General features: G+C 38.4%; 1 protein-coding gene across 1 annotated transcript in view; it reads right to left on the minus strand.

Moving 5' to 3' along the window:
• Positions 1 to 19,032, minus strand: part of LOC141995842 (von Willebrand factor D and EGF domain-containing protein-like) — a 245,954-nt gene that overhangs the window by 54,681 nt on the left and 172,241 nt on the right. The window contains exons 19-21 of the mRNA XM_074967290.1: positions 16,602 to 16,739; positions 13,963 to 14,115; positions 11,900 to 12,064 (exon numbers count right to left, since the gene is read on the minus strand). Of these exons, the coding sequence (XP_074823391.1) occupies positions 11,900 to 12,064; positions 13,963 to 14,115; positions 16,602 to 16,739 (456 nt within the window). The remainder of the gene's footprint in view (positions 1 to 11,899; positions 12,065 to 13,962; positions 14,116 to 16,601; positions 16,740 to 19,032) is intronic.

A 19,032-nucleotide genomic window follows, 5' to 3' on the forward strand; every position in this document is an offset into this window, starting at 1 on the left:
CACCTTATTTTTAAAAAAGTTTACATTGTCTTTTAAAATGTGTTTGTTCTCATCCTTGTAACTGTTTTCCCACATCACAAAATGGATTTTGGATGAACTGGCATTCTGGGCCTAAGTGGTACCCAGGGATGTAATTTACAAGTGGTAAAAGAGATGCAGTGGCAGACATGTGAGTGGAAGCCTGCCATACTATGCCTCATTGAAATTAATGTTATCAGTCCATCACTTCTGTGATCATTAAGTTCACTCACTAATTTATTTACAACAAAATAAAAGAGTGGACATCTAGTTTTCCTTTCCCTACAGGCATAGCTTATCCTCATAGAAAAGTTTCTCTTGACTTAGATGGTGATGTTGGTGTTAGGCTGCCTCTGTAAATTCTCTTCCCCAGTGCCCAACATGGAATCATGAACAATAATGAATATTCTAAGGTGTCGATATTCTCCAACTGCTTTTTTTTTACAACAGTTCCATTCTCCATTTTAGCGTTTAAGTGTTTTGTTTGTTAAATGTGGCCACATCTCTCAGAACATCGGCAGCGGTACATACACAATTCTACAAAACCATGCAGAACTTTGCAGTACAAATTTGTTTTGTGCATATGAAATAGAAAATTGCACAGCTCTGCCACAAAGCATTTGTAAAGGAAAAACTGGGATCTCCAGCCAGCTCTGACGTTAATATCTGCGAAAAGATCTGTGTATTCAGAGTACAGCAGTCTCTCAAATTTAAAAAATGAATCTGCTTCATCTAGGCTTGTATTTCCCCCCTCCTCCAGATTCATTTTCTGTGAACATTTAAGTGACTGAATTTTATTCACAAATATTTAAAGAGAAATATTGCAAGCTTGAATGTTCACAGTCCTGAATAACAAATTGTAAACGCACACTCAAGTATTTGTATTAGAATTGCTTTATTTTATAAGGAAGGGGGGACTACTGGACATAACACTGAGATAGAATCATGTTGTGGAGCAGGCAGAAACGGAGAGCCCAGAGAGGCATGTGTGGTAAACATGTAGGTAAGCAAAGGGATACAATAAGCATCTCAAAACTCTGGATATAGTGGAATCTCCAGTGCTAATTATTTAAATACCTTCCAGCACAGACAAGGGGGTGAAATCCTGTCTCCATTAAAGTCAACATGGGTAGGTCTACATGGCCTGTGCAAGCCAGCCTCCTAGTTTGGGTCGACTAGAGGGGTTTGCGCTAGCGCTATGAGAATACCCGTGCAGATGGCCCTTTGAAGTTGCAGCTCAGGCTTTGAAGTCTAGGGAGGGAAGTGGGCTTCGGAGCCCAAGTGACAACTTCAAAGTGCTGTCTACTGTGTAGACTATTTCTAGAACGTGAGTGCAAACCCCTGTCTGTCAACCCGGGCTGAGAGTCTTGCTTCCATGGACTGTGTAGACAGACCTTATGAGTTTTGCTATTCTGCGATTTCAGAAGAGACAGGATTTCACCCAGGGTTCACCCCAGAGACCCAGAGCAGAGAGGCAATTAAATGAGCCAACAATCTCCTGACTGGACCTTTCTTAACAGGGTCACATATATGAGACAATAGCTAGTGAGGACAGAAAATTATAGGCTCGTCCATAGTGTGGAGAGCCAGAAGAAGGTTATCTTTGTAGCATTCAGGGTCATGTAAAATCCATTTTTTGGGGGAGAGGGGGATGGGCAGAAATGCTCCCCTTCCACTGCTTTTGGCCTTACTGTACCCATACAAACAGACACAATATTTGGGCCATGGTTAGGGCCCTTCGTTTGTGGTTTTTATTTTATTTAATTTTTCCCGGGAATTTATCAGTGTTCATTACTGCAACAACAAAAACTGGTGAAAATCAGTGGAAAAAACTATTAATAACTTTTCTGGGTAAATATCTGGGTTTATTTTGGTGGATGGAAGAACAGGGAAAAAAGTATTCAGTAGGGTAATGCTTTGATGAACGGAATTCAATGTGGTTTGCATCCAGAACTCAAAACATGCTACCTCTGAGTTTAAGAAAACAATATCTCTCTAATCCCCAAATAAAACTTTTCAGTTTACTGAAAACTCTGTTTTACTGTTGTAGACTTAGAACTATTAGCCTATAAATATTTACATTTAATAATGGGGCCATACCATTTGCAGCATGTACACTCCATCGTCTTCTCCTGTTTTTGCTTTTTTTGTTTTTTGTTTTTCAACTTTTGAATACTTGAATACTTCCATTGTGTTCTCATATAGATTTTCATTTTCTTTCGATTTTAGTGTGTCAGATCTTTAAACCGTTATCTCCTAGCAGCTTGAAATGTGTACATGGTGGGTGTGAGATTCATCAGAACATTCAGATGCGCTCATACTTCAGAGCTTGTGTGCATGCCTGTTTGTTTATTGTGTTTTTCTTCTAGACTTGTACATAGCCTTACTTCAACAGGCAGCTTTGCATATACATACAGACTAATGTATTATCATAATACATATATCTCATGCAATGTTTTGTCTTTTCCTAATAAAACAAAAGTAGGGTGAAAACTGGGAAAAAAAGAGAATACTGCTTTGTAAAAGCCAGGATTTTTTTCAGGGAAAATTAGTTTAAACTGAAAACAAGGGGGCTTAGTCATAGTGAAGCACATACTAGCAACTTGATACCATAGTGACTGGACAGACAGGTAGATATTGAAAGATGAGGTACTATAGCTGTTTATACTGGACTTCATTTAATTTGGGAATACAGCCATTTTGCCTCAGTACCGGCATTAACTGTTGGGCCTGATCCTGTAGGGGGTGCTGAGTGAGAAAGAAAGAAAACTCCAATATTCCTCCTTTTCCACTGACTTTTCCCCACTCCTTTTTTAAGGACCTTTGGGTTTTTGCAGCTTTCCCCCCATCCAGATTTCTCCATTTATTTGCCAAAGGAGTTATTTTGACCAGACCTGGTCAAAAAAATTTGACTAAAGGTTTTTTTCCCATCAAAACCAAGGGTTTTAAAGAAACGGCCTGGAGGTTTGGACACTCATCTAGGGTGATCTAGGTTCAAGTTCCTACTCGGCTTGACCCCCAAAAAGTAGGCTATCTGCTAAGCTACAGCATTAGTCTCTCCCTCTGGTCCCCTGAGTAGTTAATTATTCATCTCCAAAAGACTGACTGTAGATTAGGGCACTTACCTAAGATGTGGGAGACCCAGGGTCAAGTTCCTGCTCTGAATTAGGATGAGCAAAGACTCAAATGTGGGCCTCCCAGACTATAGGACCGTGTCCCTAACCCCTGGCTGTTCTAGAGTGAGGGTCTTGCATAGACTTTTTCCCCCCTCACAAAAAATGTCGAAAGATTTCATTTTCAATCCACATTGGAATAAAAACAGATTTTGAAACCTCAACATTTTTGGTGAAAAGGAATAGTCATTTTCTGGCCAGCCCTAATTTTGAGAGCAATGTGCTGTCTCCTCACCTTGGGATGATTGCTCAGCAGAGTCTGGTACAGCAAGGCTGTTCAGCAAATGTACTAATGCTATTTCCTAGAACTTATATCAGAAGAAAATTGGGATGGAGGCTGAAGACTTAATCATTGCAAAGTGAGTAATGCTGAAATCTTGTGTTTTTTATAAGAGAAAGGTTATGTTATGAGGAGACAATCTATTTACTCATGTTATATTAATGGCCTTATTTATCTCCCATAATGAACAGTTCAGTATATTTATAGGATTTTCAATAGGACTCTTTGACATTTTAATCCATTTATTGATGCACTTAAATAAAATGAGATCTAAGAATTTGAGAGCTTAAGTCATTTAAGGCAAACATATCAATGAAGATACTGAATGAAGGTTGGAGAAAATTTTTGCAACTGTTTGATATGAGAGGGAATGGAATTTATTTCTCACTGATCCCTTTAATACTCGAGGAGTCTCAAAACAACACCCTAGAAATAGTCACCTTATTTCTAACCACTTCATTATGAAAAAGACAATATAGAACAAAAAATATGCAACAGAAAGCACAATTCTGTGACTCAGGGAATGTAGTAATGCAGACAAATTAGGGGCAAGATGCTGCCCTAATTTATACCCATTTCACACTAGTGTTGCTTCATTTACTTCCTTGGAGTTACTTCCATTTATGCCTGCATAAGCTAGAGGAGGGTAAGGCCCTATGAGTTAAACTCTACTGAGGTAGACAAAATTATGAATGGAACAGGAATAAAGATTTTGTACTAATTATTTATATAGTGCCATTAATATAACTGTGCATCTGATCTATTTTCCCATGCATCATACTTGTTGGAGTTTGATAGTTAACTCTTCAGAGCAAAGACCTCATCATTCTGTGTTTGGCAAACAAGATGAAGAGGGAGTGTCAAGGAGGAAGTCAACACACACACAACTTTGCAGAAGAAGTGGGCCTTAAAGACATATAATTTGGTTTGTTCCTTTATTTAAGACTCAGAAGTTTTATTTTTAATTTTTTTTCTAAGTTTTCAGCCACAGGCTGGGTCTTTACAGATCAAATTTCTGATGAAAATCAGTATAAGAAATATTAAAAGCTTTTTTCAGTTATAATTCCAGACCAGAGAGATATAGATATGTTTCTCAAACCAAACCTCTGAACCCTACAATGTTTGTCCGCCACTCATTTACCACATATTTTAGTCTGGTTGGATATATAACTTTTTCCCTCTCCTCAAACAGCTCTACTGGTTTCCTTTCTGGTTTATTTCAAGATCCAGTTTAAAGATGTATTCTTTGACTTCAAAACTCCCCTTGGATATGCTCCAGCCACTCTCACAGTGACCTTCTCCTTCTCTGCTCCTTTGTTATAGCCTTCTCTATGTGTACCTTACTACAGTTGGGACAAGAGTCTTTTCTTGTGCAGTTCCTGTCCAGTATCTCTCTCTGCTTTATCATCACTTCACCACATTTCAAATCTCAACATATAATGTCTGCTATTTATTATTTAACTCTCTAATTGTATTACTTTAGCAACTATGTAAAGAATGTCAGGATAGAGTTTCCAAGAGAGACTGTATAAAAAACAAAATTGTATTTTGTATTCTGGAGATAGCAATATATTCTACTTCTGCTTGATATCATGAGTGTCTGAAATATTAATAAAAATGGCACTCTTATCTGATGCCTCATGGGCCTTCAAACTCTTTCTCTTGGCTTAGACAGGTTGATATATATTCTTAGTGGCTTAGATCAACCCAGATCCTGTCTGCAGTGTCCCTGTCTGTTTCCATACAGACTGCCTCAGAACTTTAATAGCAGAGTATAGAGGAAATTCATAATGTTTCTTCAAAGGAAAAATGGTTTGAATTTGAATATTTTACTGAAGTTCTCCTTTCACTTTATTCAAGTAGTAAATGGCCTTAAATTACAATTACATTGTTTTGAGTGGTAAATACATAAAAATAAGTTACTTTACATATGAAAGCCCAGAAATTATCTGAACTGTGTCTTGTTGAAGACTAATAAGATTGTCTTTTAATATCACCTGAGCACATCTAAATGCCCTCAGTGAGATTTTTCCTTTATATAATTTCCCAAAATTTCACAATCACTTTCAATTGAATAAATCTGGACAACCATCTTTAAAAAAAAGAACATTTTAGATAATAGCTTTTCTGAGTACATACTGAAACTTTTATGGAGTTTTTAGCTAGAATTAACTGGCAACCCGTCTACCAAATGAAGCACAAGACATTTTTACTTATGGACAGTATTAGCATGTTAACTCTTAGCAACAGCTTATCAATTTGCTGTACCGAAAGAAATACTACAGATTCCGGATCCAAAACTGGTGCCAGACAACCCTAAATCCCATTTGAGAAAGATATAAATATCTGATAACATTAGTGCTGAATTTGAAGTTTGCCATATATCTAAATAGCCTCTTTTCCCAAATGCAAGGATTTTTCAAAGAGGGACATGTAGCTATAATTCACTATTATATTAAATATACACTTCATTGTGAAAGCTACTCCTGCATTTAGAAACCTACTGACAGCATCCCTGACACTGACATAGTCTATTCTGATATCATCCTTTTAAGAAAGTGCTTATATTTTTCTACTTGAAAGGGAATAATAAGATGGGCAAGAAAGAGCATCTTCCAGGTTCACTCCAAAGAGTAGTTGTATTATATGTAATCCTTTCTCTTCTTAGGCTCTGGGAGGATACAAAGGATTTTATTATTTTCAAAGCTGCAGGAATGTCCATGGTGAAACAAGTTGGGGCCTCTTGGAGATTTGATACCAAAATGACAAGCAAATGGGAGCCAAATCTCTCTCATTCTGTTTTTAGATAAAAGTAAGTGGAGAGAAAAAATTGATCAGGCATAATGGGGACTTTTTGCCTTTCCTTTGAAGCATTATGTATTGGTCGCTACTGAAGGAAGGACCTCAAACTTAGTGAACCAATAGTTGGGTTTGGTGTGTCAGATCTTAGGTTTCTAAGACCATACAAATAAATACAGTAATTCAGTAAATAGAACCTCTTAGTGTTACTCTTAAATAATCTAGATTCCAAGTGATTTGTCAGCAGTCACACGATAGACTAGTAGGCTCGGAGCATGTTTCTTAGTGAGAGCTTCTGAGAGTCTCCTAGACCCTCGCTTTTTCCTAAATAATTAAAAAAAAATCCCCAACACTCTAATAATTGAAATTATCCTCATAATACTTTATGTGCATATATCTCCTTTCATCCACAAAGATCCAATAGTGTTTTGTAAGCTGTGTATAGTAATTATATCACTATTAAAATATAGTAAATCTGTCTACAGAAATGTACGGATTTATTCCAGATTCTGATGCATTTATCTGCATTGAATATTATGTCACTCCATGAGTAGATCCACTGATGTGAATGGAACTATGGTTGTGAATAACTGCTCACCAGTGTGAGTGGGCATTCACAGCCTGGCCCTTAGTAACTTTGGTTAAGGGTAGTGGGGCAAACCCCTGTTCTAATGAAAAATGCCTTGTGATAATGACAACAGCAGACAGGACATTGATTTTTAGGGTTTCATTCTAAAAAATATCACCCACAGTAAGCTGCATGGAAGCCAATGTAAACCTTGGACGTGAAGGCCTACTTTGCCCCTGCTAACATACTGTGGTTCCAGAGAATCTAGGTATTTCACATTAAGCCCTACCCATCCGTATTATGTTTATAACCTCTTTCTCTTTAACAATTCCTGTGCTGTTCTTATTTCTTCTTTAATAGCAAAACTCCTGTTTGACTTCAATAGGGCCCAATATGAATTATCTGTAATTTTAAGTGTCTTTAACAAAACTGCAACTCTACCATATTTATGAAAACAGGAACTTTTCCCTTTAAAAAGCTGCCTGATATTACTACTATATGATTAAAGGGGCTTGAAAATGTAAAAAAGAAAATAATCTGGCTCTCAGTTCTGTCACTGTAACAAACTACAAGGCCTCTGCCCTCTATAGATTATTTGTTTGGAGGCTGAGTTGTTATTATTACCGCTTAAGAATCATGATGGCACTGTGATTGCTTAAGCAAAAAAATGGCATGGTCTTGGTAGGAAAGGAATGTAATCTATACTTGATGTTCTGATTGAATGTAAATATTATTCATGGCATATAGCTTTGTCCTTTCCCTGGTGGTTTTATGACTTGGGCTTCATTGGTCTCCTATTGCTGAGTTACATCATTTGCAAAATATATCATCTGGACTGGAAGCACTTAACTGATAGAGTATATGGATAGGCAAAGCTGGAAACCATTTTTCTTTTAAATTATATAAACATATTCTTCCCACTGTGTATACTTTAGGGTGGTATATCTGGGTCATAGAATATACTATAGAAGCTTCCTTTGATAATCTTTTGGAAATAGCTAGTATTTTAGTGAGTATTACTAAGAAGGAGAAAAATGGAAACGCTATCAGATCTTTCAGTTTCCTAACAACTGAATAGGAGATGGCTTTTAGCTGCAAGTAGTTACGCACTGATGGCACAGAGTTGTCACCCACCCCAGCAATTCCAGAATCTTCTTGATACTGTTGGGGTTATCCTGCATCCCACACTGAATGCTCTGTGAGTCCTTCACAATCATTTCCATTAAATGCCATCCTACTGTGACGTTTTTGATGCAATGTTACAATGCTTCTGTTACCATGTTGTCCCATTCCCTTATGTGTCAACACAATCCAAAAGATTGTGGTGCATAAATTTGTCCCATGGGTTGAATTTAGCAAAATGGCAAACCCTAAGCATAATGTGCAAAGGGTCTAAAAGATGGAGCATGGCACAGGCAGCTAGGGACTTCAGAATTCTAATCCCAGTTTTCTCACTCATTATGCTGTATGAATTTGAGCAGGTCACTAAACCATTGTGACACAATTTCCCCCCGTGTATCAGGGGAATAAGTGCAGATAGATGAGGGCTGCTGTGACTCTGACTGATTAAACCAGACTAAACAAACACCGGGAGCATCTGTCTAGCACTGTTACTGCAACATGCAATACCAATAATGCCACCACTACCTCACATTAGGACGTCAGCTGTCTTATTTGTGAAGCCAAGAATGCCAGTATTATGACCTGTGATACTGTATGTTTTCATTTAATATGTCCCCCTCTCCCAACCAAAGGAGTGACAGATATTTTATCCAAAGCAGAAAACAGTGACTAGCAGTAGTGAATAGGACTAAATGCCTTAGGCTTTCCTTTTCATCACACTGCTAGCAAAAAAAAAAAAAAAAGGAATATTGATACTACTACTAAATAAAAAATCCTAGGTTGCCAATTTGTTTATTTTGGGGTAAATAGGGGCTTGTTTTGTTTTTTGCCTAAAAACAGAAAACGGAGATTCCTTTTTAAAAAAAGCAATAAACTTTGCCAAGTGCATGAAACCTCATACAATTTCTGAGACGGGGCATGACTATATATAAGTGATATAAATCAAGAATTACTGCCTTGAAATCTAGTAGGTGTAAACGACATATAAAACTAAAGGTGTAAACCATTATAAAAATGTGCAAGTGAGAGCAGATTTAGGCCTGTATGCAGCTCAGAAACTGATCTGTGGCCGAGGAATTAACTATAACTTGAGTACATCATTAGATTAACTCCTACCACAAATCAGTGGTCAGTAAATGGCACTTTGGTATTTATAAATCACAATGGAAAGACATGAATATGTGTCTTCTCATCAGAGACTGTTTTAAGACACAATTTTCTGAAGGCATGAAATAGCATCTTTTCGCCTCAGCTAATGTACAAAGGCATTTTAGTAAAGATGGGCAATTCTGCAATTTCTGTATCAAAACATATTTATCCCTTAATCCTTAAATCATGACAATTGAATATAATACAAGTCAAAACCGTCCAGCAAAAGATGAAAATGGGAATTAGCAAAAAGAGCTTTAGATTAAAATTTCTGGCCCTGGAAACAACTGGTACAAAATCTCAATACCCCCTCAAGCGCTTTAGCAACTCGGAGAGGATTTTGTATGTTTTGTTGAATGAATGACAGCACTAGTTACAAGGAAGAGAAGCTGTTATTCAAACGGGGATTTCATAATAATCATAATCCATAAATGTACATAAATGTAATTGAAAGCTTTTGTGTCTTTTAAACATCAAGTACTATATGGCACATCTGCTTAAATCACAGAGCATTTGCGCAAGAAAGTTAAGCTTTGCATTCCGGATATAAATTAAGACACAAATACAAACTAATTGTTTGACGTCTATTATCCTCAGCTGAGCTGCTGTAGCTATTTCCTTTTTTCTCCTATATACTAAAGCAAACTGCTTTCTTCTTACCTTGAAATATACATGTTTGTAGAGCTATACAAGGGCACTTGGGTTGACAATAAAATCTAGATAAATGATACAACAAAAACACAAAGGAATGAAGTAGTGGTTCATGTGGTCTGCAAAGGCAAACATATTTACCTTTCTCCAGTGCGCACGAGAAATACACACAACTCTGTGAAATCCCTGGAATTATGAACAAACGATTGAGCACTCGCAGCTCTGATGGAATTCAACACAATCTTTGAAAAATCAGGCCACTTTGACATAAATACCTACTTCAGGCACGCGCATTTGCAATGAAAAAGGCTAGAACTGTAGGTCAACATTATAAAAGATATTCTGACTGCTAAAATGGAAAGGAACAAGCAAGTGGGCTCCTCTTCTGGAGCAGGAGGCTGAGGAGAGAAGTAAAGACTCTCTCACAAATGGTTTACATAAAACGGGCCAGTTTAAAGTTTGGACGTATCCAAGGAATCATCTTGCAACCCTTTCCCCCCCGTCCAAAAAAAAAAATACTCAGGCTGATCCTATTTACCAAAGAATCCTAAAGGTTTTTCCCCCCAGGTTTATTCAATCTCTGACATAAAAATTGCTTTTAAAAGAAGCGTTTTAGTTTTAGAATTAATCTTCCTTGGAGCTGTGAATTGCATGCATGAATCATAATAAACTGTACCTCCTCGATAAGTGTTCATTTTAGAAGACACACAACTTCTTCAATTAGTAATTCTATAAGTACAATGCAAGAAGCGTATCTGATTTACCCTATCAATATCTTGTACCAATATCAATTCAATACCTAGACTGTAGAATGTATGTCCTTTGCAATGGCATTTGAATGACCTTAAGGGCATAGACTATGTATCCTAACATTTCATTAGCACAGCAAGGTGAACTTCTGTGCAACAATGCAAAGGTTAGTTTATTTATATGCACAATTATTTATTTTTTTGCTCATCTGCATTCAGGGCCTCATCAAGTTATAGAACAATCAATACCTGACTTTGTGACTCTGACAAACTTAGTAACATACCGCCATACTTACATACTCATTGCTAGAAAAGAGGAAAGATGTTTGGTTTTGTTCTTGTTACCTGTAAATTCAGAAAACTGGCTAAAATCAATATGCAGTTCAAAGTGGTTGGATGACGCCTACACTAATTGGCAAATTTGCTTCCTTCTTGACAATGTTCACTAAAATATCACACAAGACATGCTCATTGATTTGTAACAGAAATGTGGTTTCCCAGAATGAGGCTTGAAGGGTAGCTTGAAAATCAGGAGAGTCCAATTTGAAGACTTAACACAATTTAAAAAAATCCTCAGTGAAACACGACTTCTTTAAACACATGCTGGGCAGGAAGCAATACGAAAGGAAAAAGTATCCTCACTGTTCTTAGAGATTAGAGAGGATTTTGTAAATTTCATTAAGATTAGAAAGCAAGATCTAATGATGGATGGTTGGTGGGTTGAACCCTTTGCGAGGTCACATGCACTATTGTTTCCTCCTGTTTTAGGTTAGGGTCCATCTTTGCTTTCATCACAGCAGAGAACCTCTTCAAATGACCCACCCTCCAAGAACAACTGAGTTTCAGAACTCCGCAAGGAAGAAAACTGTTCAGCTTATGGAACACACACTGAAAGATTGTTTGGACATTTTAATTATCTTTTGACCCCGGCTATTGATACACGCATCCTTACTTACCTCCTCCCTTACAGGTCACCTTGACATATGCATGTCTTGTAACCAATGAAGCAGGTAGGAAGGAGGGTAGGGTGCTATTGGCACAAATTGTGCTGTTCTGACTGATAATAGCACAAATTTTATGCTTGCGGCACTGTGTTAGAAATGAAGGTGGGGTGATTCTTCTTTATCATGGCACCCATGAAGTCCTTCACCACAAAACTGTTACTGTTGTAGACAGCCTGCTGAGTCTGGGTTATCTCCACTCAGAAAGAGTCAAATATTTCTGGCTGTGAGACTTTTCTAGCTACTCTGTCAATTATTGTTCAAAAGTTTTGACTGATTCAGCATTATACATAAAAAAGAGATATGGTATATCATAGTATTACACCACCACAGCTTACATTTTCTCATAACCTTACCTCAAAAAAGATTTTTAAAACCCCAAAAAGTACCTGGTCTAGGAGTTTGTGTACAGATTCGTCCATTTCCAAAAAAGCCTGATGGACACCGACCACAAATGTACCCAATATCAGGAGGTTTACGATCAACACATAAGACCCCAGGGAAGCATGGCCTATTGGCACAGGTAGTAATAGGTCGTACAGCAGCTCTGACACCTAAAAGAGTATCCAAGAACTTTTCTTTATTAAATTAAATCTTTATTAAAAGTGAAACAGTGACTATATAAGCCCAGCCAAGGCTTTACACTACTTTTATTCTTTTAAAATATAATTAACATTGAATGTTTCCCAAATCTTATGCCAAACATAAGAATGTCCTGAAGGCACAATGTATCAGAACATCTGTTTCTTATTAAAGCAAGATTTATTAGTCCTCTAATTACGTGTTTTAAAGTTTATTACTCAGAGTTGCTTGGCATTTATCATGGACAGAATAGAAATTGTAATTTTCAGCATAAGTGAAAGATTAACAGGGTAAGAAACTGCATTATTCAGATATCCCATATTTTAAAAATCACTGGAATCTATTTGGCAAACCATATTTTGGCAAAGGTAATACATTACCTTTAGAAATATATTGTAGAGTTCTGCATATGGTTCTGATCTAGAAATTGCCCAGGAAAGTCCGTTATGTGACACAAGACTCTTTAAATTCATTTAATTTTGTACATAGTTAAATAATAGTAGAGGTTACCTGGCAATATGCAGTTATCTGGCCTAGAACAGAGATAACAAAGGATGTATAAAGTCTGAATGGTGGTTGTATTTCTTTTTAAACTGTCTTCAGTGGGGTCTAGATTATGACACTCAAATATTTTCAGTGTTAATTCTGCACATTGGTTGCAAAAGAACTAGTACAAAGTAAACTGAAATATGTATGGATTTATGTGGTTTTAATGCAATGTGTAGACTTACTTTGGATAGTGGCTACCACTGTACAACTACACAAAAGGGTCAGAGGACACAAAAAACAGTTCCCCCACATGAACCCCTGAACAACAGCCAGTCACAGACCTCATCTTTCTGCTTCTTGAGTGTACTATAAGTCCCAAAGTGGTGCGGACCAAACTGCAGGCTCATGCCAGCATAAGGGGAGTGAAGGATTCCCCATGTTAAGGGTGGAGCAGTGTCCATTGTAGTGTACGCTTGCTGCTCCTGGTGGCATTATGTCTGCTGAAGGCACAAAGATTTTGGGAGATGTATATTCCCCCTCCAATTATAGGCTGTGGCAAAAAAAATCCACAATAGGTTCTTAATATATGCTTTGAGCCATATTTCTTGCATGACTGAAGCTCCTGCATAACTCTGGGGCTGGACATGGACTCCAGGAGAAGACTCCTGGCAGCCCATGACTAGGATAACTTCCTATTAGATGTCAGTGCCTTTGTCTATTTTTTTATGCCAGCAAAAGTGGAGTCCCTCAGATAGGCATGAATAGAGATTTCAGTGCTAACCCATCCAGAGCTGGAGAAAGTTTTTTGGATGAATAGTTTATTCACTGTATAATACAGTTTTGAGTCAACCAAAACTATTCCCAAACTTGGGTTGAATTTGGTGAACGGTTTTCTCAGGAATTTTTTTTTTAAGTCTAAGTGTTTTGATGTTTTTAAAATAAAACATTTCAACTTTACATATAGAAACAACATTTCATTGTGAAATTTAGCTAGATTTCTTAAAAAAAAATAGAAAAAAGAAAACTCTGAGAGCAAAGTTAAACTAAAAAAGGGTGAAAAATTGTTTTGGGTTGAACAAAATGTTTTGCTTGACCCAAAACAATTTTTATTTTTATATTTAGTGTGTTTTGGTTTGGCCACCAAACTGAAAGATCCACCATGAATCTTATCCGCACTAATAGTTCCCGTACCTATGTCACATTTTCTAGTAATAATGCAACATTTCTGTGTTCTCTGTTTTTTGCATTTGGCTCTGTCCTATTGTGATGTGCTGGAAACAGTTATTTGTGATTATAAGGATGTAAAATGTATGAAGTCTTGGTACATAAACTGCAAATCTGAAAAGAAATGTCATGGTATAGCATAACTTTACATACTTACCATGTGTGTCACTACCGTTAACACTCTTAATTGCAGGAGCTTTCTTTGCCTCTAAGGGTTGCATTGGCCATTCACCCTCTATCTTGTTCAATTCACCTTTGGCATTATTATTATCAGTAATGAAATCTTCTGTAATGTCAGCAGTGGCCTCATCTGTGATAGGAAAGCATGGAGGTCAGGGTAGTAAGGTGTTAGAGCTTAGCTGTGATTGATGATAAAAACCAACAGTAACAGCAAATCAAGTAACCCCCACATTTGTTTATCCTAGAAGCCAACCATAAAACAAATGCAAGCAAAGCAGATGAGTCAGCTGCTGAAAGTCATCAGGACTTAAGTACAAAAATTATAAGAAAATATATACTAAGCCCAAATTACCCAAACTTTGCTTAAATGAGAAAAACACCCAATATGCATAGTGGTCATAGAGATGTAGCTGTCAAGGGGTCCACAAGTCCCGGTGTGTAATGTGGCCCGGCTTCTCAGATCTAGATTGAATGCTGGGACCTATAATCTCTCTGCCCCTACTTCTATATGAAAACGAGGACAGCTGCAAGCTATGTAGTAAAAGTCTGTCGGCTGATTCTACAGCTGCGCACATTGGATACTCCTGTACACCGTGCACAGAGATGTAAAATGAAAGGACTGATCATTAGAGACTTTTAAAAATATTAATTTCCTGAACACATTAGGGAAACTACCTGAATGAGTTAGGGACAGTAAAGTCCATCTGGATTCATATTAGCTAGCTTGATCAGGGAAGTGTGTGTGTGCAAGCTCAATCTATAGATGGAAGCCTGGAAGAGCTATGTGAAGTTCTAGGCAGAGACTCTACAGTGAAGCAGAGACAGAGATAATATGTTTTCCAATAAAGCTCCTTGCTCTGTGCTAGAGGAAAGTGACTCTGATTCTTTAAAATTGTCACATGACTGGAAGAACTGAATGAGAATGCAAATGAATACCTATTTTTTTGTTCCAAGGTTTTTTAATGTAAACTGAAAAAAGTTTGTTTTTTAATGTAATCTCTTCCCCCTCACACAATTAATCAAATTAACACCAAAAACGCAACAAAAAAAAGCAGACACAGCGGCAGCATTGGAATTACTCAAATTGATGGAGTAATAATGTATAGCAAACATTTATGTCCGAGAAAAGTGTAAATTTCACTGAAGGAAGAGTCAATAGGCCTGACAATACAGCTCATTGATTTCAACATTCCTCTATTATAGACGTGTACAGAAATACCCAGCAGCTTTCTTTCATAATCAACAAAAGAAAGAGTAGGTGTCTTGGCAAGTCTGTCTCATACTGCTTGAAATTTTTGGAAACACTTACAAACGAATTTCAATTGTTGATTTATTTCCCCCCCAAAAATATTCTTTTTATTGGGGCTGGAGTGGCAGGAGCTGATTGAGGCTTCCCCAGCAGCGCCCTGCCACAATGCACAAATGAAAAAAGTAAAGAGACAGAGTAGATCAGATTCTTTGCACCTGGGACGGTTCCTTTGCACTACTGGAGCTGCACAAAATGACCTTAAGCCACTCCAAGGAGGCTGATGAGGATTTCTCAACATGGGGTAATCCTGAGTTTCTATAAAACCTCTCCTTGTCCTAGCTGTATGCCCAGCTGGGAGCTGTGGCTTTCCAGTGCTGGAGGAGGCAGTGAAGCCCAGTGTACTCCACTGGTCCACAGAGGGCTTAATTGTCTCTAGGAGAATGTTCTAGCTGGTTCAAGGCTGCTTTAATTGGGGCTGGTGTAGCTCCTGGCTGCTCCCAGGAACATAGAGCCACCTTTGCCTTCCTCTGTATCCTTCCAGTTGTGCCAAGCATAAATCCAGCAGCACAACTGAAGATAGCATCCAGTATGCAAACACTCAGCAGACATACAGGTGAAATTCACTTATGTGCAAAGGGCTTGCACAAGTGCCTTCTCGCCACTTCAGCTCCACACAGGGCCGGCTCTACACTTTTTGCCGCCACAAGCAGCGTGCCGAATTGCTGCCTGAAGAAGGGAGCTGCCGCCGAATTTCCGCCACGGGACTGTGAAGATACAAGCTGACGCCAAAATGCCGCCACGGTGAAAAAACCCATGCCGCCCTAACGATGCCGCTCCTTTAAGATTGCCGCCCCAGGCACCTGCTTGGAACGCTGGTGCCTGGAGCTGGCCCTGGCTCCACACTATCCCTTAGTATGGGAACAGAGCAATCTTCTATAGATGACTCCACAACCGATGTGCACCATGGAGGTGGCTCTGCATTCATCCCAATATGGCTTCAATGGAGGAAACCGTTGTGGAGTAGGCTAGAGGAGCGGGGAGGGAACCACACATACTCAGATCCAGGGACCAAACGCCATGGCAATGGGTAGGCAGATTATTTTCCAAGTACTGTCCGTGTAATCATGGATATGCTGGAGGGCTGTGCATTAAAACAAAGATTTCAAACACCAGAAAAACCCACAGCTAACAGAGCCCAATATGAGAATAGTCAAATTGGTAATATAATAGTAGCCTGATCTGTGTATTTAAAGGCCTGACCTTACTCCCATTAAAGTGAGTGGCAAGACTCCCATTAACTTCAGTGTAAACAGAATTGGACCCTAATTTTTGTCTGTCTATATAAGTAAATCATGCAAAACACTTACATCTGCAAGATTTACCATCCCCCCCCATTCCACTGGGGCAAGTTCCACATATATAAGATCCAAAGGTGTTTATGCAAGACACTCCAGGAAAACAAAGATTCTCTTCACATTCGTTCACATCTTCCTGACAAGTAAGCCCTGTGGCAAAAACAAAGGAGAGGTTAATAAGAAGGAAGGATCTGTGTTTATTCCTCAGCTGAAATGTTCAGGTAGACTCTTGAAAACTCATTACAGGGTACATCACTCATTTTAGAGCCAAATTCCCCAGTCTCACTTAAATCTGCTGTTATCTCACTGTTTATTATTACTGTCAGTTTTTTGCATCAGAACTGTTGAACTTGAGACTGCGTGGAAAACTTTAGACATTTTAAGAAAATGAAGCTTCATTTGAAGCTTTTGTCTCTACTTTTTCTTTTTTTTTCTTTTTATGTCATTTATCTGAGATCTTTGCCATTTATTTAAAAATTCAGTGTCACCATTTGGACTTTAGCATGTTGAGAGCCATGTTCTGATGTATTGTGCTGTTGTTTTCTATTTGAGCCATATTATTAACAGCTTGTTGCTTGTCAACCCGATAGGGTTTGCTTGGAACAAATCTTACAAAACAACCAGATGGTTTTTGGAAATTTTCATGCTCTGTTCTTATAATGTAATTTAAAGGGACATGCTCAAAGCAAATTTGGGGCAGAGTTTAAGTGTTCTAAAATAATAAACGACTGTAAAACTCAAATAGAGTGTGCGTCTTGCATTCTCTGCAGTCTTTACATCCCCAAATTTACAGCACTGGACCAGTTCAGGGGAACCTAAAAAGGAAACTGACCATCTAGTTAAACTGACCATCCAATAAACAAAGTGATCCTGAGTAATCTGTGTTGAGAAAATTGCAAAAGGCAAACAATGTAAATGAAAAGTTGAATCAGACTTTAAAAATGTATTTTACTTTAATAATAACGTAAAGATGATATGTTAATATCACTGGTAATGGCATTGGGCTTAAAATAGCACCTGACCATCTCAGGGGCATACGGACAAGGTAGCTAAGGTTCAGGTGGAGTATCCAGAAAGTTTGTAGCATACCATGGCCTAGGGGTGGTGGGGAAGCAGAAGAAGTGGTATCACTGAAAGGTGTTTGGGACAGGGACTGTGTATTACTGTGTGTGTAGGGTCACTAGAACAGTTGGGCCTCAATTCTGATTGGTGCCTCTGGGCAGGGCTACAACACAAATAATAGCAACAAGGGCTCTGGACAGATTATGCTGGCCTCAGATGGGTCCCTCTACAGATGTGGAGGCTGAAAGTGCTGCTATTGTTGTGCAAACCGTGCTCCCCCATCTCTTGAGAGAGAAAAAACAACGAAACTCTGAGAAGGGAAATATCCGTCTCCTTGTATTTACAGAGAAATGACCCACTGAGGGATGCGGGACCAAACTCTTGAGTGTGATCCTATTAAATATACTGAAGAATAAGTAACCGATCATTTTGAATTATAAGGCTATAATATCACTGAGGGATTCTGGGAGTATTATGTAGTGTAAGAGAAACTAAAGTTTGTTCCATTACTGGAGAAATAGTATAAAATTAGAAAAGGCTTCTAAAAATAATTAAGGGACTATTCATTTCATAGATCGATCCATGGTGGTTTTGTAATTAAGTTACTGCACTTGAGGTTGGATTCTAGATACCTGGGTTCTATTCCCAGTCAGTGGATATTGAGGTTTTTTGGTTTTGTCATCAGTAGAGCGAGGACAATATTGGTGTTGAAGGGAAATGAATTAATATTTGTGATGTGAATTGAGATAGATAGAAGGCACTTTCCCCAGACTTTTCAGAAGCTCCTGCCCATGTCTATTCCCATTCTCACTTCCACGCTCACTGAAGGCTAGTCTACGCTACCGCACTACATTGGCACAGCTGCACCAATGCAGCTGTGCCGCTGTAGCGCATCTAGTGAAGACATGCTATGCTGATGGGAGAGCGCTCTCCCATTCGCATAATTACTCCATCTCAATGAGAGGCGGAAGCTATGTTGGCTGGAGAGCATTTCCCACTGACATAGCACAGTGTGGACTCCGCTTTAAGTTGACGTAACTTGCATCACTCAGGGGAGTGGCTTTTTCACACCCTGAGCGATGTAAGTTGCATTGATTTAAGTGGTAGTGTAGACAAACCCTGAGACTCTGATGTCACGCTCAGGAATGCAGGGATATAATTCACTTGGATCACAGCTACTTAACAATGCATCCTGTATTTAGTAAGTTTCTTCTCTAGAAGTGGCATTTGGGAAACTCTCAAAAGAGTTAACATTTTGCTTCTACTACCTGTTCACTATCCTTTGTAAAGATTTGTTGCTAAAATGGTGTTGTCACTTGAGCATGATAGCATTGCCTTCTCATTAGATTATTGATGGCTTTCTGGGGAATTGAGACATAAA

This window comes from Natator depressus, chromosome 11 (assembly GCF_965152275.1).
Source record: "Natator depressus isolate rNatDep1 chromosome 11, rNatDep2.hap1, whole genome shotgun sequence".
NCBI lineage: Eukaryota > Metazoa > Chordata > Testudines > Cheloniidae > Natator > Natator depressus.